The sequence below is a fragment of the Falco naumanni genome, assembly GCF_017639655.2.
Source record: "Falco naumanni isolate bFalNau1 chromosome 20 unlocalized genomic scaffold, bFalNau1.pat SUPER_20_unloc_1, whole genome shotgun sequence".
NCBI classification, from domain to species: domain Eukaryota; kingdom Metazoa; phylum Chordata; class Aves; order Falconiformes; family Falconidae; genus Falco; species Falco naumanni.
Genome location: NW_024427345.1, coordinates 131256 through 151893, shown reverse-complemented (window position 1 = coordinate 151893; position 20638 = coordinate 131256). Strand labels below are relative to the sequence as shown.

The window sequence follows — 20638 nt, the reverse complement described above, 5'->3', positions numbered from 1 at the left end:
GGCTCTTTGTTTGCAGAGAGAAAGAGAAAGAAATGCCACCAATATCTGAGTCACTGGTTCACCAAGAGGCTCCGAAGTTATTTTCGGATGGAAACTTTTCCAGTTTCACATGATAATTTGGGAGGACTGGCTAATTCCATGGCTCCACCCACCGCCTTGTAAGACAGCTCCCTGCTGCTCTTGCATATATAGATAGGTATGGCCCTACAACTGGGTGCAGGCAGAAGAGCCTGGAGACAGACGAAACCTAAACTTTCTTCCTTCCTAGCTGCTCTCCACCAGCTCCCACCATGAAGAAGGAAATATTAACCCTGGCCTTTGCTCGCTCTGTCTTCGTCGAGTTTATCTCCACGCTCATCTTTGTCTTCATCGGCCTCGGCTCAGCCCTGAAGTGGCCGTCTGCCCTCCCCAGCATCCTTCAGATCTCCCTGGCGTTTGGCCTGGCCATCGGCACGTTGGTGCAGGCATTTGGCCACATCAGCGGCGCCCACATCAACCCGGCGGTGACCATCGCCTTCTTTGTCGGGAACCAGATCTCCTTCCTCCGGACGCTCTTCTACGTGATCGCCCAGCTGGTTGGGGCCATTGCTGGGGCTGGCATCCTCTACGGCGTGACACCAGCCAACACCCGTGGCAACCTGGCCATCAATGCGGTAAGTCTCCCTACCCTGAGACGGCTCACCTGGCCACGCGGGCTTTCCTCTCCTTCCCTCTCCTTCTGAGCAAGGACCCGGTGCCAGCATCAACCCCGAGCACCAAATCCATAAAGACGGTTGGTCTCGGCACGTCGTCCTGCATGCACAGAGGGATGGGGATGGGACAGGAGCAAACACCGGCACAGCCAGCAGAGCAGTGACATGACAGCTTTATTGTGTGGGGTAATGAACGGTGTGTTTTTTTCCTCCTTTAATAAGCGCTTCCTCTATCCTAAGGGCCTGAGTGAGTCACCTGCACCATTGAGATGTTCTTGACTGCAGCCTCTCCACCTGGAGATTACAGCTGGGATAGGAGCTGTGCCAGGATGCAGGGGGGGAGGGCAGGGAGCAGAGCCCAGTCAAACCAGTATGGGCAGGGGGAGCAGAAACCCACTGGAACCGGTGTGCTGGGGGAGCCTGGTGGAGAGAGGTGATGGAGAAGAGCTCAAGAAGGAGCAATGATGGGAGGGTGCAAGGAGGCTGCAAGCGGCAGGGGCTGCTCTGGGAGAAGGAGGAGAGACAGTGGGACCCTCTGCAATAAAGCAGGGACAAGGAGCAGGTCTCAAACCCTGGGCAGCACTGGGAAACCACCTGAAAAAGGAGCGGTGGAGCTACTGCTCCAACCACGGCTAGGTCTGGACCCCACCCCCACCCCCGAGCAGCACAGCCATGTTGCAGAGGGTTCCATCACTTGGATGAGGTGCTGCAGCACCTTAGTCCCACACGCTCCATGTCCCAAACCAGTCAGCTTTAGCTCAAAAACAAGCTGCAATGACAACTCGGGTCACTTTGCCCTTCCCATGCCCAGGAGGGTTGAGTCCATCTAACAGTCCCCAGCAGTTAGTGCAGAGGCACTGGGACAACAACCACCTGTCTTGCCCCCATGGCTGCACCCCCACATTCATCCCAACCCTCACCCTTCATCCTGCGCGCTCAGCAGGGGTGCTGGCTGCTCCCAGCCTCCTGGGAGGTGCTCTGCAAAGCAGAGGGGAGAAGAGTCAGGATACGACCACTCGCCAGGATCAAGGGGGAGAGGAATGAAGGGGAAAAGGGACAAATCAGCATGGGATTTGGTAGGAAAGGGCTGAGTGTTGCAGAGACAAGCAAGTGGAGAGAGATGTGGAGACCCCCGGGAAGGGAAGGGCTCGGGGAGACAGATTTTGGAGCATTAAACAGAAGGAGAGATATTTTTTTTCCCTTTCGGGCAAAGGAGCAGTGAGCCTGAGCAGCGGCTGGCACAGCACCTTGTGCCCCAGGGATGGGCAGGGGACCCAGGGGAGCTCCTCATGGTGGCTTTGCCAACCCAAACCCACCAGAAAAGCACCCAAGAGCCCCGCTGGCGATGCCAAGCCCCAGGGGTGGTTAACTCTTGTCATTCTCAATGGTCTACAGCTCAACAACAACACGACCCCGGGCCAGGCCCTCGTGGTGGAGATCATCCTCACCTTCCAGCTGGCCGCATGCATCTTCGCATCCACAGACAACCGCAGGAACGGCAACGTGGGCTCCCCGGCGCTGTCCATCGGCTTCTCCGTTGCCTTAGGCCACTTGGTGGGGGTGAGTATCCAGGCAGGAGGACAGGGCAGAGGGTCCTGCTCAGAGGGGGCTCCCCACAACACACTCACGTGGTTTATCCCAGAGGGAGTTGCACTGGGAGAGCCAACATGGGATATACTGGGGCTCCTTCTCCATGAGGATGGGGGGACCTGCACCCCTCTGCAAGTGAGAGCATCAGGGGCCATTTCAGTCCCTGCTTCTGAAAAAGCTGCTTGTGTCTGCTGAATGATGCGATGCACCTTAACCCGGTTTCCTTCCCACACCGACAGATCTACTTCACCGGCTGCTCCATGAACCCAGCCCGGTCCTTCGGGCCCGCGGTCATCGTGAGGAGGTTCAGCCCAGCGCACTGGGTGAGCATCAGCAGCGCGCTGGGGCGGCCGGCTGGGAGGCTGCCAGGGCCATATGCTGGCAACGAGGGGAGGGGGCAGAGATGACCCCAGGGGTTACAGGGCTGGGTGTTCCGGAGCCCATCTCAGGCCTGAACGGATAAAAGGGGGTTGGAGAATGAAGGATGTCCCCTATGCATCGAGGGGGACAAGAGGTTACCCCCACGGCACAGAGCCGGCAAGGGGACGAGCGTAAACCTGCAGTGCAACAGTGTGCGCTGAGCAAGGGCATCATCTGAGGTCAATAAAGCCTACAAAGAAGCCCAGTTTAGGCTTTCCACTGGCCCAGCACCACCTGCAGGCCCAGACCCAGTCTTGCAGAGCAGCATTGGTGCCTCCTCCCTAGCACACCGCATCTCTGCGTCACAAAGAGCTCGATGTCTTCAGCAAGCAAAGGCTGAGGTGAATTCAGCCCAAGAAGTCTGCTGGAATGGGTATCTGCATCTCTCCAAGGGCTAGGATGTGGAGCAGTGAGGAATGCTGGTGCGATGGCTGGACCTGGCACACCAGCCTCCGAGACCTGCTCTCACTCTCTCCCTTGTTGCTTTCTAGGTGTTCTGGGTTGGACCCATCCTTGGGGCTTGCTTGGCCGCTCTGCTCTACTTCTACATCCTCGTCCCCTACTGCATGAACATGTCAGATAGGGTTGCCATCATCAAGGGCACCTATGAGTCAGAGGAGGAGTGGGAAGAGCAGAGAGAGGAGAGGAAGAAGTCCATGGAGTTGACCCCACCATAGGAACAGCTGGGGAAAAAAAAAACCCAAACAACAACCAACCAAGCAGAAGGAGGGGAGGAAGCCCCACACATGGGCTCATGTGTGCACCAAACCCAGCTACGGCAGGCTCTTCAGCAAAAGTCTTGTAACTCAAAGACCTAAGTGCCTAAGAAAGAAAGGACTATTGCAGTGTCTGTATATAATCCCTCTACCTGAGCGCTAGAACCCCTCCTAGCTTAGCTGCAGCCACCTAAGCCCACCAAAGGAGCCTCAGCCCAGGGCAGCCCACCCAGGTGGGACACTGCCACGATTCCCAGAGGCTCGAGACCACGCGTTCTGGCACACACAGGATTTCACCCCTGCCTCTGACGGCCCAGGGGATGGAAATACCGTGTAGGTACCAGCACAGAAGAATGACAGCTTCGGGCAGGTGGGTGTAGCAGCCCCCCCCCCCCCCCCAGCTTTCTCCCTGCCACAGGGCCCACGCTGCTTATAGATGCTCTTTCATGCATTAGCTGATGCTGGTGAGTCCTACTTATTTGTGGCTGCAGAAGGAAAGTGATTTTTGGATTTTATGTGGAGATCTTTGTAATATAGAATATTATTTATTGTGAATAAAGGAAATTTTAAAGGAGTTACAGGCACAAATATGCTTGGCTACCAAATGTTAAGGGGAGAAATGGATTGAGCTGGATGCCAAGCCATCCCAGAGAGCCAGGGTAAGAGCAAGCACTTGGATCCCAGATCCTGCAGCAGCTGGTACCACAGGCAGGTGGTTCGGGAGGCGACAGTCATTAATCCTGACAAGGGAAAACAGGCACTAGTGTTGGAGAGGGGCGAGCGCAGGAGGTTCCTCCAGCAGGGTGCCAGGTCCGGGCAGATGGGAGCCCATCTCGGAGGCTGGCAGAGGCTGGGAGGAGCCAGCAGCAATCTTCCACGCGCTTTGCCAGTTTGACTCAGGCACAGCTTTCTGCCATACCAGTTCTCCCAGACAGCTCCATGGGTGCCCTCAAAAACTGACCCACAATGCTCCCCAGCCCCCTTGCCAGGTGTCAAACCCACACCTTCGCCCTGACCTTCTGCTGCAGCCCTGCTCTTCCAGTTCTGCCACAACCCTCTGCCAAAGCACCTCGCTCCCAACCTGGGCATGGGGACACCGCATGCTGGCACTGTCCCAGCCGTCCCTCCCTCTGGCTCCCTACATCCACCCCCATGCAAAGCTCCACCATCACAGCCCCTCTTCTTGCTGCAAAGAAGAGGTCTCCGCTGAGTGCAGACCCCTGAGGAGGTGGGATACAGTGGCCTGGGAGCTCCCTGATCCCAATCAGGTGAGTTACACCGCCTTCGCACGGCGGTGCTGGGGACAATTGGGAGCATCAGCTGTATTTTCACACACCTAAGCAGATTTGCAATCCAGGCTGCGGCACTGCATGAGCCTGGGCAGCAGCAGGCACTTACCCCTTGTTTTCCTCTGCTCACCCCCAGTTCAACAGTTGGTAACAAGCAGGAGGAGCAGAGGAGGAGGAAAAGCCCTTAGTTTGGCTCACAGGGGTCAGCAGCAGATCTACGAAGCAAAAAATGCAACCCCGTGCTGTCTTAACCCCCCCACCTCACCCCTCCCCAGCAACGGGCTGAGATCTGCGACTCTTCCTCACCTCAGGTTCCTCTTTTGTAAAAGGGAAGGACGTGAAGCCCCTTTCTCATTGGGAAAGGTCAGCATGGTCGCATGTGGCATGGGAAATGCTCTAAACGCTGGGCCTGGGGAAACACTAAAGCACCTCCAGATCCCAGAGGCACCCCTGCCAGAGCAACCCACGGTGCAGCGTGGGGCTGGAGCAGCTCAGCATCCCCAAAAGCGGCATCTCACAGTCTCCTTCCACTGCACCCCTAGACCCTGAAGATTCACCCAAAGAGTGCATCCAGCTCCCCCCAAAGCAGGGAACCTTGGGCATCCCCCTTGCTTTGCTGCTCTAAACCCCATCCACCCAGCACCAGAGAAGGGATCCAGGAGCCCTGGCATTCCCTACACACCCCATCCCACAGTGGGAATCAGAGACCACCACAGCACCCCGCGGAGGGCCCAGCCCACGCCGGCACCATCAGCACGATCAACAACCAGAAGAAGCCCAGCCTGGGTGTGAGCCCTCCGTGGGGATGAATCAGAGGATCCTGCAGCAGCAGGTTTGCGTCAGCACGAAAAGCATCCAGGGCCTGGCTTGAAAACACAGGCAGGATGGCCCCACGCAGGGCTGGGGGCAGCAGGAGGGGGGGCACAAGCACTTAACCCCCTTCCCCAATGCACAGGCATGGGCGGACCATAAAGCACAGGGTAAGAGCAGGCTGGCGCCTGGTGAGCACGCCGGTGAAGCCAGCAGCATCCCTACCCGCTACGGAAGCCTGGTGCTCCTTCCCCACCCAACTTCCCACTGGTCCACGTCGCATTTAATCCAGACCAAACCCTGGCATCCAGCGAGCACCGTGACCTCACCTTCACCGGGGCAGAGCCCAGGCCACAGCTGGGAAACCCAGAGGTCCTGACTGCTCTCACCTGCCCAGAAACAGCAAAATAATTATTGTTTTTAAATATTCAAGCTTATTTGGCCCCATTTTTAATGCGATTGTTACTGCTGACCACCAGCCATTCCAGACTCCCTTACAGAAATAGCCGTTCCACAAAAAAATACCTTTATTTCAGCAGACACAGCGAGGGCTGGCATAATCCCTGTGCATTCAAACCAGATTTACCTGTCGTGCACAGTAAGACAGTCACAGCTACGTCACGCTCCTTTTCCCAGCTTCTCCCCAAAACAGGAGCTCCCACGGCAGCAGCAACCTGGTGCACCCCCAGCCCACGCACCCGCACTGCCGCCCACCCTTCCTCATGGCCGAATAGATCCAGCACCTTTTCATTTTATTAATAAAGTCAACTATTTTGGTGATTTGTATTACCAGCTTTTTTTTCCCCCACCCCTTCTCTATTTTAGGGATATAGCACCAGGTGAAGCTATTACAGCAAAGCACCTCACCATACCATTCTTGTACATATTTGCCGAGAAGGGGCAATGGATGCGGTTGTTCCCTGAACGTGCCTACTAGTAATTTCTTTGCACTGAGAGGATTTCACAGACTATTTCTCACTCTTGATTATCTTTTCCATTAGCAGGTAAATACTGCACAGCTTTAAAAGTTTGTGGGGTTTTTTTTTTCCCCTGGAAGGTAGGAAAACCATATTTTCACATGTTGTAACAATTTAGAAATGTTCTATCTTTGTACACTTTCAGTCTGCTTAAGGAAGGTCTCTAGTGGTTCTGTGTCTCAGCTAAAGTTCACTGGGCCACTGTTGAGACTGGAGAAGCAACCAGGTGCTTGAGGAGAGGCAGGACCCGTTGGTAACATCCCAATTAAAGATTTTTCACTGGGCTGCAAGTGCCTCTTCGCTTCAGTCCCTTGCAAAGGGTCAAGCCCCCGCTCTCACCATCACTCTGCCCTGAGCAAGAACAGATAATGCTCCACAATTTGGGCGCACATCCCTTCCACCAGCTCAGACTATCTTGCAACCATAAGTGCTTTGCTTAAAGCCACAGTTTCTGACTCCACGTGAAAAGCACGAGGCTGGTTTCACCTGGAGACCAAAGCAGAGCAGTGCCCAACCCTGCTCGTTGAAAACGAGGTGAGAGATGAAAGAGAAACGCAAGCGGATGCCAGGGAAGATGGAAACACATTGCAGAGGGCTACTGCAGCCCAAGTGCTGCGATAAAGCGCAGGCGGCACGGGGAAGCAAAACCCCCTCCAGCAGGATTTATTTCAACCGCTTTGCTACGGAGTCCCCAGCAGCCAGGGACCAAGGTGAGCCACAAGGAAGCCAACCCAAGACCCCCCGCACACAGCTCTGCGCCACGCCAGCAGCTGCGCCAGGCTGGCGGACAACGTTCCCAGTGCATCAACCACGGCTGCCGGGCACTGCCGCTCTCCAGAAACACTACCGACAGAGAAACCTGGGCGCAGAGAAGGGCAGAGGCCAGGCTGGGTGTCGGCGTTAGTCATGGCACAGGCTCTGCCAGCACCCACCTCCTCTTTGGCGCACGCAGCGAGTCCTCCCCCTCCTACTCGGGTGCTGCAGTGCCGATTCACTGCCAGCCAGCAAACAGCTCACGCAGCCGCCGAGGGCCAGCAGCCACCCTTCCTGTTGTCGAAAGGCATCACCCTGGCCGGGCAACGCAGCCCCCGCCTGAGGGTCAGCCGCCGTCATTTGTATTCTGCTCACTGGCTCGCATCACACATGATCGGGGGTGGGATGCAGCAGCGCATCCCGCCAGGCTTTGGCACCCACCGGCAACGGGCACCGCTGGGACAAGTGGCCACGCTCATGGGATGAGCATGGGCAGATGCAGCACCATCATACATGGAACTACGGGGTAAGATGAGTGTTACCCGCAAATAAACTGTGCAATTAAAGAGACGAAGGACAGAAGATGTCCAGTGAGACCAGGGAGGAGCAGATCTGCATGGGTTTGCTTGTTCCCACCTCAACACCTTCCTACAGCCCCAAAAATGCCTTTTTAAAGCCTGGAAGAGTTGGGATTTAACAGCAGGTGCCCCAAGGTGGGGTACCAGTAGGTGACAGGGGTCAGCCTGCCCTGGCACTAATCATGGGTGCTCTGGAGCAGCACCCATGGGACAGCGATGGGTGCCCAGGGCATCTCCTGCTGCCCTCTGCTGGGATGCTCCATGGAGAACGGACAGGGGACCAGGACATCCCTCACCAGAACAGGTCACCCTGAGGGGAAAAAAAACCCACTCGTGCTCCCAACTCACCCTTCCCCAAACACCAGCCACGGCACCCCGTGTGAGAACAAGGTTCCCTCCCTCGCCGGCACGTGGGGACAGCAGGCTCAGCGCCGGCTGGATCAGGGCTGTGTTTCTGCTGCCAAGTTTCCTCTTGCTCAAACTTTTGGCCTCCGCTTTCCAGGATCCAGCCCGCCGCTGCCCGTTTGTTCTTAATCACCCTCCTGCAAACAAGCAAAGTCCAACAGCGGCTCGTATAATGGATCCTTGTGCTGCTAGGCGGTGACATCAAGAAAAAAAAAAAAAAGGGGGGGGGGGTGGAGGGGAAGAGAGAGTAATAAATAAAGAACAGAAAATAAAAAAGCAACCCCACAGCCCTGAGGTCTGCCTGACAAAGGTGCTTTGTTGGAAAAGGTCAACTCCGGAGCCGGGAGGGTTTCCTGGGTGCAGCTGCTGAGAGCAAGGAGAATGCAAGGACTGAGCAAGGAGGGGATTAAGCACAGCTTTGTTAAACCACAGCCCAGCGGAGGCCTCCGAACAGCCCCAGCTCTTGCCCAGGGGAGATGCCCACTCAGGATTCGGGCTGGTTTACTCCCAAACGAGAGGTGTCCAAGCTCATTGCCTCCGAACAGCACCACGATGCAGAGGAGCAAGGGAGGACCCGTCCTCGCGGACCCTTCCCATGCAGCAAAACTGCAGGGCTGGCCAGCAGATCCGGGAAGCGGTTCAGCTCAGAAACGACCCCTAAAAAATAACCACCAACCAACAAAATAAATCCTCTGGCATCTGTCCTCCAGGATACAGGCCCCTCTCTGCTTGCCTGACATTAATCCGGTTTGGCAAGACAGCGAGAGCTCTTTTGCCCAAGCAAGGTGCAGCTGCAGGTTGATATAATGCCCTCTTGTGCAGCCTGGAAAAAAATAATGGATGAAAACAAACTTAAAGTGTCCCACACAGTTTGCTTTTTTTTTTTTAAAAAAAGGCCACAAAAAAAGAAAAAGCAATTGCCCTTCCCCAACAATTACTTCAGCCTTTGACAGTTGGGATTTTCCCCTCATAGCCAGGTGCTGTATTTGGTGACAGAGCAGCTGTTTTCCTGCCAAAGCTGCATCAGCTAGAGAAAATAAGCCCTTTTTCCATTCTTTTAGAATAATTCCTTATTTTTTAAGCTACTTCTCCAAAAAGCCAATTGCTTTCTCACTGGGAGCCGCTGCCCCCCACTTGGAGATCAGAGTCCATAGGAATTACAACAGCTGCTATCAGCACCAATCACCATCATAAGGGAAAGAGGTATAAAACGCTATCAGCTTATTTTGTTCCAAGCAGATAAGAAAACATCTATGGGTGTTTCACAAAGAAATCCTGTAAGGACAGTTAATCAGTAGATAAAACCTTCATTTAAGTTCCGTGTATAAACAGAACCAACTCGCACCAGTGACATCAACAGGCTTTTTATCTATAGGTCTTTGTCCTGGATTTTTGCCACATTGCCCCTGTGTTCGGGTTTTGCACTAAACCCACAGCTGAAACCACATCACAAACCAGCAGAGCCCAGCTCTGCCTCTCTGCAGGCAGCGTCCCCACAACAACAGCTTGTGCTTCAGTCTAATCATCCCTTCTCCATCCCCCATTCAACCCCCAAATACTCTTTTATTTTTTTTTTCCCCCGTGGAAACAGCCACACATCCAAGAAAGCACCTTTGCTCCAGCCGCCACCCCAACTTTTCAGTGATTCAAGCAAAACACCCCCCTCGTCACATTAATAAGACTCTTCCCCAGCGCGGAGGGCATCCACCCACATCAAGGCAGACTCCAAGACAACCTGTAAATGAGACATCCTGCAGCACACCCAGCAGCACATTAGTGACTGGGGTTTCAGCTTGTGCTATTTATTTGACTATTTTATAGCTATATATATATATATATATAGCTGTTTATTTGGCTATTTAGCAGCAGACCTGCAGTCTCAGAACTAGACACGACTACCAGGAGCATTTCCACCTGCGAGCTGCAGGTCTGGAGGCAATGCCCACCCCAGTCTGGTGGGGCTCAAATCCTCCTGTACGTGGCTTGAGCATCGCAAGGATTAATGCTGCACGAACACCTCAGGGAAGCGGAGGGCTCAGACAATTCAAGCTCGCCAAAAAGCAGTTGGTGCGAGTGGGCAGGCAACCCCGCAGTGTCCGGGTGAAGTTGCTGAGGCCAAAGGGTCCGAATTCTGCAGCTGCAGCAGGGTGCAGCTCCCCAGGTTCATCACTCGACATCCCCTGGGGTAGATTGACAACCTTAGCCAAACATCCCCGGCTGAGCAAACACAGCTTCTCTACATAAACAAGCAAGTGAATCTTGAGGCATAATTTGTCATCTAATTGCACCAACACACCCAGGATTAATTGTTGCATTTGAATGCAAAGAAGTTTTGATTTATGGCACGATCAGGTTTCATCAGTCTGGTACCAAAGTTGCTGCCAAACTAAAAGCCACTGCAAACAGCCAAAGAAGGTCTCTAACAGGGGGTGTTTTGCAAAGCTGAGAAGTCAAGGGTTATTTAATCACACACAAGCCTGCTAAGGGCCCAGAGAAATCAAGAGGGTGAAATTAAAACCTCTGCCACATCTGCTCCAGCCTCTACTCAGGACTTTTTAGCCCACGCACAATGGTAACTTGTCTCATTAGGGTCTGTAAGATTTTTATTTATGGGCAGGAAGAAGAGGCAGGTAAAAAAATAAACCTGACTACGTTTCCCACATTTCAAAGCCAAGGGGACATTTATCAGAAATAAACCATTAACCACAATCTCCTTTGTCTCAGATAAAGGAGGGCAATTGGAAAAACCACCACCCACCCCGATCCTAAATCGGGGTTTTTGGCAGGCTGAAGGCACATCGAGCCAAACCTTCCCACAGCCACCCAGCCCCACGGGCATCGCCCCAGGGGCTCCCAGCGTAGCTTGCCCACAGCTGCCCCAGTTCAGCTCCTGCAGGGCTCCAGCATGAGCCAGCAATCACCTGGTGCTGGGCCAGGGTGCCCTGAGGGGCCAAGCCAGCTCAGCGCACCCACAGCTTGCTCAAAACCACCCAACAGCACCCAGCACCGCTCAGCACCCGCTCTCCTCCCGAAGGGAAAGGGAAGCACCCACCTCTCGCTGCAGAGCATCATGTGGAGAGCACAGAGGGGCGGCCAGGGAGCAGAACTGGAGACCACAGAGGGACCGAGCATCAGGCTTTGTAGGCAGGCAGGGTGCAGCCAGGTGTCCTGCATCCTGCTCCACCTGCTGAGGCTGACTGCTGGTGCTAAAGCCCAGGGAGGCACGACGTGCTAGTTAACCCGGGTGAAAGGACTGAGCCTGGGACCTGACCTTCATGTGATCCCCGAGGACCAGCAGCTCCCACCCACGAGGAGGAGCAGGGACACTCCTGCAGCAGTGCCACCATGGCTGGTACCCACCAGGTGTCCAGACCCCATATGGGAGAGCCCCCTGCTTGACCCCCACGTGTTTTACCTGCAATTCCCCTTTAGCTTGCCCACCCCCCAGCCCAGCACTGGAGCAAGCTGGTTTCTCGTTCAAGCATCGGCTAATGAAGCTGCTGCCACTTCTCCAGGCTCACGTTCAAGTTCCCCAGTGGGAAGCATGCCCTTGGCACCCAATGGCTTGCCTTGCCGTGCGTGTATCGTGGACGCTTCGTGCTCATGAACGATGCCTGGGGACAGGAGAGCAATGGGAGCTGGGGGCAAGAGGGATCTCACCCCGTTTCCTTCTGCTGCCTTAGCAACAAAGGGAGAAAAGTAACCGAGTCATCGAAAATGGAGATCCACCACGGGGCAGGCACAGCCTGGGCTTGATGTTGGGAAGGGCTACACGGCACTGACCCCTGTTCTTAAGGGTTCATGTCTCCAAATGAGCTCGTCACAGCCTGCCACGTAGCTTGGCACCACCTCTGCCTCCCACCACACTCTTCCTCCCTGGCATTAAGGTCAGCCATGAGCACAAGCCAGGAGTCTGCAGGCCCTTGACTCTGCAGCATCAAAGGCAGATACTGTTTCTTGCCTAAAAAAGCATGCACCAAGGGGAAAAGAGGCAGGAAAATAATCCACGACCCTCCAGAGCTGCCAAATTTCTGCTGGGAACACAGAATCTCTTTCTTTAACAGCCCTCCCTTTGCTCTTAAACACCTGTAAAGCAAAACACAGGAAAAAAAAAAAGCCCTAAAGATGCTGAAACCAACACCGCGCACCCCGCATCACCCTGCAGGTGTTTCAGGTCAAACCACCGACCCGAGAAGGTCCTTTGCCCAGTTATGCCTTGGCAGCAGTCCCTGCCACGGCGAGCAGCACGCCCTGACACGCAGGGACAGAACAGCCTACGATCAGTGGTGGGGAGCGGGGGACACCCCACCACCACCTTCGGCCGTGGGGACGATGAGATGGAGAGCACCGGCTCATGGGGCACCGGGCTCTGAACCATGGGGGGGGGGGGGGGGGGGGGGGGGGGACACAGGGAGGGGAGGGCTTTTCCATCCCCTTCTCTCTTGCACTGAAATGCTCCTTTGTGGGGAATGAAGGTCTCCTTGCAGCGGATCCAAGAAGGTGAAGCCAAAGCCTTTATTCCTCCTTGCTTGCAGTAAATCCCTCCAAAATTAACTATCGCTGGGTATGTGATGCTGCACCAGCAGCTACGGGATGGTAGTACCGGAGCGGTTTGACGTGTCTGTGGTGGCTCTGTGGTTGCCTTCAGGCTGTGGCATGGAGGCATCAGGCATCGAGGGACGGCAGCCAGACCTCAGCACCAGGCAGAATGGTGCTCAGCAGGTCAGAAATGCAGCAGAATGGCCTCAGACCGGCTGCTGGCAGAATGGGGCTCAGCAGGTCTGTGTTATAATTTAAGAGCAGGCTTAAGCACAAACTCATCTCGTTTACAGCCTGATTTCGGACAGCCCAGCACGGCCATTGTGCCACCATCCCCACCGGAGCAGCCTGGCTCCTCCTGCCTCTCCCCATGCTTACAGAGCCCAGGACGCAGAGGTGGGCAGGTCGGCCACACAGCTGCTCCTGGTGGGACTTAATGGGACAATGCACCAAAAGTCGGACAGGGTATGGATGAGTTTATCTGAGGGCTGGTGGAGATGGAGTACAATTCATGAGCCTTCCCGTATCAACTTCTTTGGTCCATGTTTGGTCCATGCTCCATCAGCACAGGATGCTCCTGTGCCCTCAAAGGTGCTTCTCCAAAGATGCACACAGAGCAAGGACTGGAACCAAAGCCAGCTTGGCAGTGGTACCACTGTGCTGCCACCACCAGCATCCCCCAGCCTGGGTTCTTCCATCCTTCAAGAGAAGGGTATCACATCACTTCGGTCCTTGCAGGGACAGACCGGGCGTTTCGGGAGCTGCCCAGCGATGAGGCCGCTGAAGGACGGGCAGAGGAAGGGCGGGCAGAGGAAGGACGGGCAGAGGAAGGGCAGAGGAAGGACGGGCAGAGGAAGGGCGGGCAGAGGAAGGACGGGCAGAGGAAGGGCAGAGGAAGGACGGGCAGAGGAAGGACGGGCAGAGGAAGGATGGGCAGAGGAAGGACGGGCAGAGGAAGGACGGGCAGAGGAAGGACGGGCAGAGGTAGGGCGGGCAGAGGAAGGGCGGGCAGAGGAAGGGCAGAGGAAGGACGGGCAGAGGAAGGACGGGCAGAGGAAGGGCGGGCAGAGGAAGGGCAGAGGAAGGACGGGCAGAGGAAGGACGGGCAGAGGAAGGACGGGCAGAGGAAGGACGGGCAGAGGAAGGACGGGCAGAGGAAGGACGGGCAGAGGTAGGGCGGGCAGAGGAAGGGCGGGCAGAGGAAGGGCGGGCAGAGGAAGGGCGGGCAGAGGAAGGGCAGAGGAAGGATGGGCAGAGGAAGGGCAGAGGAAGGACGGGCAGAGGAAGGACGGGCAGAGGAAGGGCGGGCAGAGGAAGGGCAGAGGAAGGACGGGCAGAGGAAGGGCAGAGGAAGGGCGGGCAGAGGAAGGGCGGGCAGAGGAAGGGCGGGCAGAGGAAGGGCGGGCAGAGGAAGGACGGGCAGAGGAAGGGCGGGCAGAGGTAGGACGGGCAGAGGAAGGGCGGGCAGAGGAAGGACGGGCAGAGGAAGGGCGGGCAGAGGAAGGGCGGGCAGAGGAAGGACGGGCAGAGGAAGGACGGGCAGAGGAAGGGCAGAGGAAGGGCGGGCAGAGGAAGGACGGGCAGAGGAAGGACGGGCAGAGGAAGGGCAGGCAGAGGAAGGGCGGGCAGAGGAAGGGCAGAGGAAGGATGGGCAGAGGAAGGGCAGGCAGAGGAAGGATGGGCAGAGGAAGGGCAGAGGAAGGATGGGCAGAGGAAGGGCAGGCAGAGGAAGGATGGGCAGAGGAAGGGCAGGCAGAGGAAGGGCAGGCAGAGGAAGGATGGGCAGAGGAAGGACGGGCAGAGGAAGGGCAGAGGAAGGGCGGGCAGAGGAAGGGCGGGCAGAGGAAGGACGGGCAGAGGAAGGACGGGCAGAGGAAGGACGGGCAGAGGAAGGGCAGAGGAAGGGCGGGCAGAGGAAGGACGGGCAGAGGAAGGACGGGCAGAGGAAGGACGGGCAGAGGAAGGGCAGGCAGAGGAAGGGCAGAGGAAGGGCAGAGGAAGGATGGGCAGAGGAAGGGCAGGCAGAGGAAGGATGGGCAGAGGAAGGGCAGAGGAAGGATGGGCAGAGGAAGGGCAGGCAGAGGAAGGATGGGCAGAGGAAGGGCAGGCAGAGGAAGGGCAGAGGAAGGATGGGCAGAGGAAGGGCAGGCAGAGGAAGGGCAGGCAGAGGAAGGGCAGGCAGAGGAAGGGCAGGCAGAGGAAGGATGGGCAGAGGAAGGGCAGGCAGAGGAAGGGCAGGCAGAGGAAGGATGGGCAGAGGAAGGCTGCCACCTACTGTCCACGAAAACCTCTCCAAGTCATAAAATGGAACAAAAACCTGCGTGTGCATCTTAAAACACACATTCGTGCCCCCATGTGCAGTCCTCCAGGGTGGGAGAGCCACCAGCAACTCAACCCAGATGGAAGACCACAGAGGACACTTAGGAAGGGGAGACCACCGCGTCCCAATGGGCCGGTGAAAATCACCCGTGGACAGCAGAGAAAGTGTTCTGTAGGACATCTCTCCAACCGACTCCGTCGCTGGGAGCCACCACTAAGAAAACCACGAAGCGACCGACAAGCACTGCACTGGCTGAGCTGAATTTCTCTTCCCTCGAGCCCCCCACCGCTGCAGATAGCTCATCTGTTTTCCTGGGCCAGGGGGATATCACAAACACTGTCATCATGAGCTAATTTGGTGGCACTAATAAATATCTCATCCAAGTGATGGGTAGGAGATCCGAACCTCTCCTCCGAAGGTTGAGCTAATTAATCTCATACCTTCCTCCTCTGATGTCAGGCTTTCTTGTAAGGCCATTGTTGGACCTAATTAAAAGGCTCTTCAAGATGACTGTCCCCTCAACACCAGCCACATTTTGACAGTGACAATAATTACAGAAATCTCTTTGGTAGAATAATAATAATTACACAACCACAAGAAGAAAGGTCTCAGGAGAAGAGGACAGTAAAGGGCAGAAAATCAGGACTTTGAGCCTTGTCTCTCTTCTGGTGGCTGGTGCTGGGTGAGGGAGAAGCACGGATCAGCTTCCTAAGACTTGCTTTGCTCTGCCCATCAACCATGCTGCCGTGAAAAGGGCACATTTAGCCCCCCGAGCACTGAACCATAGACGTTCCTCAGCCAAGAGCTCCCCAGATACCCCAAAACTGCTCCAGAAACACAGCCTGCCATCAGTCCTCTGAATGATGAGCCCTCAAAAGCTCACCTGACCTCCCAGAACCTCCAGGGACCTGAGGGGTTTGCTCCATGTCCACCCAGGGCTGCCAGCACCCTCTTCTCCAGGGCCAGATCTGGTTCTTTAGGGCGACCCTCAGTTTTGCTCTTCTCAAGCCTTTTTCCCTTTGCTGGCCTCAAAGATTTTAAAAAATGAGCCCAAGTTCCCAGGAGATGCCCCTGCAAAAGTGTTGTCCTTGGCCTGATGAGTCCCAGCTGTTCCTCTAGCTCCTGGGCTGAGCCTGGATGTCCCACAGGGAAAGCGCTGACCCAGATCGGCGGCCACCCACGGTGCCTCCTGTCAACCCCAAATCGAAGAAACGGTGGTGAATGGCCCCAATTTCAGATCTGGCCTCGGGGGACACAACCGGGCTTGGATCAAAAGTGGTGTCTGCCCAGCTGATGAGCTGTAACCCAAATTTTACCATGCAGGAAGCAGCAGCAAGGGCTTGGGTACCCAAGTGCTTCTTTTACACCTTTGCTGAGGCTTTTTTTCTAAATGCTTTTTAACTCAAACCCAAGGCGTTTGAAAGGGCAGAGAAATAATTTCTCCGTGCAAGATGCACTGTGGCACTAAGAGGCCATCTCACCTGAAAGGAGGAAACCAACAGGTCACTCCTTTGGTCCAAGGAGTGTTAAAAAATAGAAAAGATAAGAGAAACAGCAACAACAACAACAACAAAAAAAACCAACCACCTCGCTGAAGGCGTAAGCTGAAAAATACGGCAACAACGATATTTTTTGCAACAGCTCCACTTAAAAAATCCTGTAATGATTCATAATGACCCATCCAACTAAAACCAGGGGTACCGATGACCTACCCGTCAGCTCTTAGCATCCTGCTAACAAGCTTAAAAGCACTGGTAAGGAGAAGAGTTTAGGCACAACCAGCTGGGAGGAGGAAAATAGGATCTTGCTTTTAGGGGAACGGTTGTCTTGGCAGAAGGTAAGTGCCTTTTCCTCCCTTCTTTACTAATTTCTGAAGAAATCAAACCAGAGTAATGAAGTGCTTGGTGATAGGCCACAAAAAGTCTGATTTTCAGCAAATAAAGGGTGGGGGGTGGCGTTTTACTCCCCCTGAACTCCTAAGGCAGCCAGCAAAGATAAGAAATGTAAAATTCTAATCAAGCAACTCTTCTGGAAGCTGCTTTTCTGAGCAGCTAACGGTGGGGAAAGTTCTCCAGCACTCTGGCGATAAGCTCAAGACAGAAATATTGCTCCTAGACAGAAAAGGGGAGCTTTGTGATAAAGTTTTTACTGCAAAGAATTATTTCTTTAGATTACACAAACCCCTTTGGCGGCTGTGTGCCTGCGCCTAAGCAACGGGCAGACGTGCCAGCGGGTAATTGTGAGGATGCTATTTTCACACGCGCTCATCAAAATGCTGCCGGGACACCTGGGAAGGAGGTTGTCTCATGCTGGATCTGTCCCGTGCCATGCTGCCAGGGCTCCCGCACGGGCTGGGGCATCAGTGGCAACCACAGCCCCGGACATTTCTATCTCGACTTCTGCCTTCTCTAGGAAGACCCATGCCGATGGTCCGGTGGCTGTACCTCTCCGGGCTGGTGTTTGCCGTGCTGATCCCGGCAGCGTGGCAGATGGGCCCCAAGGACTTGGGTGACATGTCCAGGTATGGGGCGCTGCCGGCACAGGGTGGGCTGTGGGAGCAGCTCAGCCTCCTCCCCCCCCATCGCTGCTGGCTCTCCCACCGCTGGGACAGCCTCACTATTGCAACGTTCCTGTTTCCTTCGTATTTATCTGGACAAGCTCCCTCCAGGCTCTCTACCAGCACACACAGGGATGCTGCCACCACACACACCACCCCCACCCCCTCCCCCCCCAAGATTTCTCAGCTGTGTCAGACCAGACAGGGCAGGGCAATGCTGTGGGCACGGTGCTGAGCCCCACTCCACGCCAGCGGCCACATGGGAGGAAAACCCTTTGGGTACTTTCTGCCATGAACCTCAGCACCAGCTCTCCATCCTGGAGTTGATCTAAACCTCAGGGAAGCACCAAACTCCCTCTCAGGAGCGGGAAGCAGGGAGTAAGGCAGAGGCACAAACCCACTGCAGCTGAGCAGGATGCAGGGCAAATAATATGGGATAGGACATTGCATAGAGCTGATGTCAGGAACCACCCTGGCCAGGCTTGGCAGACCCCTCTGAAACTGCAAATTATTTTCACGTGTTCTTACAGCTTTTCTGGAGGATGCTCCACACAATAAAGCACTTTGCAGGACGCAGCCCCTGCCCTGGGGACCTCATGCAGGTGGGGTGCAGGGTTGCACGACGTGCATTATACCACGTTTTTCCCCCCCCCGTCCCTCTCTCCCGAGCAGGTGGCACTCGTACGAATCCCAAAGCGCCCAAAGCTTCGCGTCCAACCTCAAGCGGCACTCGGAAGGCACCTTCACCAGCGACTTCACCCGCTACCTGGACAAGATGAAGGCCAAGGACTTCGTGCACTGGCTCATCAACACCAAGCGCTACAGGTAAAAGGGGAGAGGGGGATGGGACTACACTGGGAAACCACCTCCCACCACGCCACGAGCCCCTGATCCCAACCAGCAGTGCAGTTTTAGTTTTCTCCTGGGAGTTTTCTTATTTTCAGTGGCTCTAAGAAGAGGTACCTGAAGGAGGAGCCCCGCAGCATGCCCTTCCCAGCCATGTTCCCACTGCTGGCGTAAGTCATCCTAAATAGCAAACGTGGCCAATTAAAACCAAATAAATGAGTTAATTTTAAATTAACTTTTAATTTTATAAAATGAGTTAATTTTAAATTAAATTTTAAAATATAACCACACACCAGTGGGTTTGGTGCAAAGGCAGAGTGCGGTTCCCCACACCTGATGCTGCTTCTCATTTTAACTGGCTCACGCGGATCCTCCAGTGTTTACCTGCAATAAAATAAAACCAAGAAAATTAAGCTATTTTGGGGGGATTTAATTGTATAACGTTGCATGAGGCTGTTTTGTTCTCACTGCGCTTTTACATTTCATTGCAGCATTAACACGGTGGGATCATTTACATTTATAGGAGATAATATACCACGGTTTGGTCTTGTCAAAGTAAAGCGGCTGCTCTTTTGCTAATGAGCAAATCACCATCACGGTTTAAAAGCCCCTGAAGTGATTTCAGGAGGAAGTTTCTACTCCATGAAGCTGTTTGGTTTTTGGGTTTTAGGTACAATTAAACGGCAAATCAAGGCATTCGCTTTCCAGCACCATCAGCCTGGGGATGTGGGACCCCTCCACCAACAGCAAGGTTTATCCATCACTCGAAGCCACGTTAACCCCTTCGGTGTTTCCCAGTCACCTCCTAATGTCTGCACCAGGGATCAGCCTTCCCTTCAAACCCGGATTCCTGCGGATTCATTTTCACTCTAACTGCTCCCGCAGCACTGCGGATCCTGCAGCTTTCCGTAAAAATAAATCAATCTAGCAGCTGGTTCCTGACATCTCCAACTGTTCCAACCATCCCATTGGGATCCCACGAGCCGCGGGTCCCAGGCTCCGAACCCTTCCTTGGCTCAGGTGCCGTTTTTCTCTCAATTCCTCGCGTTTTAGGGAAAAGGGCAATTAGGATGTTTGTGACAACACAGAGCGTTTCCAAACTAGATCATCTCTTACAATAAAATAAATATATTCCAGCATCTCCGAAACAAAAGCATTTCCTGTATTTCTACAGATAACACACCAGGGTAAAATGAAAAGAATAATTAAAATAAGATATACGTACCAGCATCTTATATCTTACCTTTTCAAAACTTTTCCCCCTGCTTAAGGACTGCCAGCACTTCATTTTAGGAAACTTTTTTGAAGGGCCAATGGGAGATTTGGGGAGCTGTTTTAAGGCTTCCAAGAGGAGGAAAACACCCAACACCCATCCCACAGCCATGGGAAGGGGGGTTGCTGCCAACTAAAGCAGTCCAGGTCACTCCAAAAATTATTTTATTTTTTTAGTCCTAAAGCAACTCCAGGAACACTTCTGAGAGAGCTTCTCGCCGTAGAAATTTCCTCCACACAAGGAAATATGGAAACGGCACAAAATCAGGAGCCACCCACGGGTTTATGGGGTGTAAAGGTGGCAGGCAGCTGCAGCACCCACAGCTGGCCCGGGGGCTGGGGGCTTCCAGCGACCTTTTAGGTGGCCCAGAGTCACTAAGCAAGACCTCGGCGCAGGTCCTGACGGAACTGCAACGCGTGAAGAAACACACCAGCCCTGCACCCAGCAAACCCAGAGCCTCACCGGGCAGGGACAGCCGCACTGGGGCACCCCGAGGACCCTCGTTTGCTTTTCCAGCAAGGACCTGCCCAGGCAGCTGCCCCCCGGTCGCAGCCCCCTGAGCCCAGGGGCGATGTCCACCCGCGCAGACCCGCACCCCGGCGCCGCATTGAACCCCCTTCCTTGCAGGGGGGCGCCTGGCACGTGATGAACACGGCCCCAGCCCCCGGGGGGAGTGCAGCCCCCAGCCCCAGCCCTCGGGGGGGGAGCGCAACCCCCGGGGGGGAGTGCAGCCCCCAGCCCCAGCCCCAGCCCTCGGGGGGGAGCGCAACCCCCGGGGGGGAGTGCAGCCCCCAGCCCCCCGAGGGGGAGTGCAGCCCCCAGCCCTCGGGGGGGAGTGCAGCCCCCAGCCCCCGGGGGGGAACGCAGCCCCCA

The 20638-nt window shown here is 55.1% G+C and overlaps 2 protein-coding genes across 2 annotated transcripts; both read left to right on the top strand.

Annotated features, from left to right (window-relative positions):
* The first annotated feature begins 208 nt into the window (after window positions 1–208).
* AQP5 (aquaporin 5) lies at window positions 209–3974 on the top strand. Its single transcript, XM_040581116.1, has 4 exons — window positions 209–653; window positions 2088–2252; window positions 2522–2605; window positions 3194–3974. The coding sequence occupies exons 1-4, from the start codon at window positions 291–293 to the stop codon at window positions 3377–3379; spliced, it is 798 nt and encodes a 265-aa protein (XP_040437050.1). The 5' UTR covers window positions 209–290; the 3' UTR covers window positions 3380–3974.
* A 13535-nt stretch (window positions 3975–17509) lies between these two features.
* Window positions 17510–18666, top strand: LOC121081882 (exendin-3-like). Its single transcript, XM_040581190.1, has 3 exons — window positions 17510–17610; window positions 18319–18471; window positions 18591–18666. Exons 1-3 carry the CDS (start codon window positions 17510–17512, stop codon window positions 18664–18666), a joined length of 330 nt encoding a protein of 109 aa, XP_040437124.1.
* Window positions 18667–20638: the final 1972 nt, after the last annotated feature.

Bases quoted from the DNA above. Each gene is read 5' to 3' on its own strand.
- AQP5 (XM_040581116.1), top strand. From the start codon at position 291: ATGAAGAAGGAAATATTAACCCTGGCCTTTGCTCGCTCTGTCTTCGTC. The intron at 2,253-2,521 runs GTGAGTATCCAG...CCACACCGACAG, and splicing joins CCTTAGGCCACTTGGTGGGG to ATCTACTTCACCGGCTGCTC. The intron at 2,606-3,193 runs GTGAGCATCAGC...GTTGCTTTCTAG, and splicing joins GGTTCAGCCCAGCGCACTGG to GTGTTCTGGGTTGGACCCAT.
- LOC121081882 (XM_040581190.1), top strand. From the start codon at position 17,510: ATGCCGATGGTCCGGTGGCTGTACCTCTCCGGGCTGGTGTTTGCCGTG. The intron at 17,611-18,318 runs GTATGGGGCGCT...TCTCCCGAGCAG, and splicing joins GACTTGGGTGACATGTCCAG to GTGGCACTCGTACGAATCCC. The intron at 18,472-18,590 runs GTAAAAGGGGAG...TCTTATTTTCAG, and splicing joins ATCAACACCAAGCGCTACAG to TGGCTCTAAGAAGAGGTACC.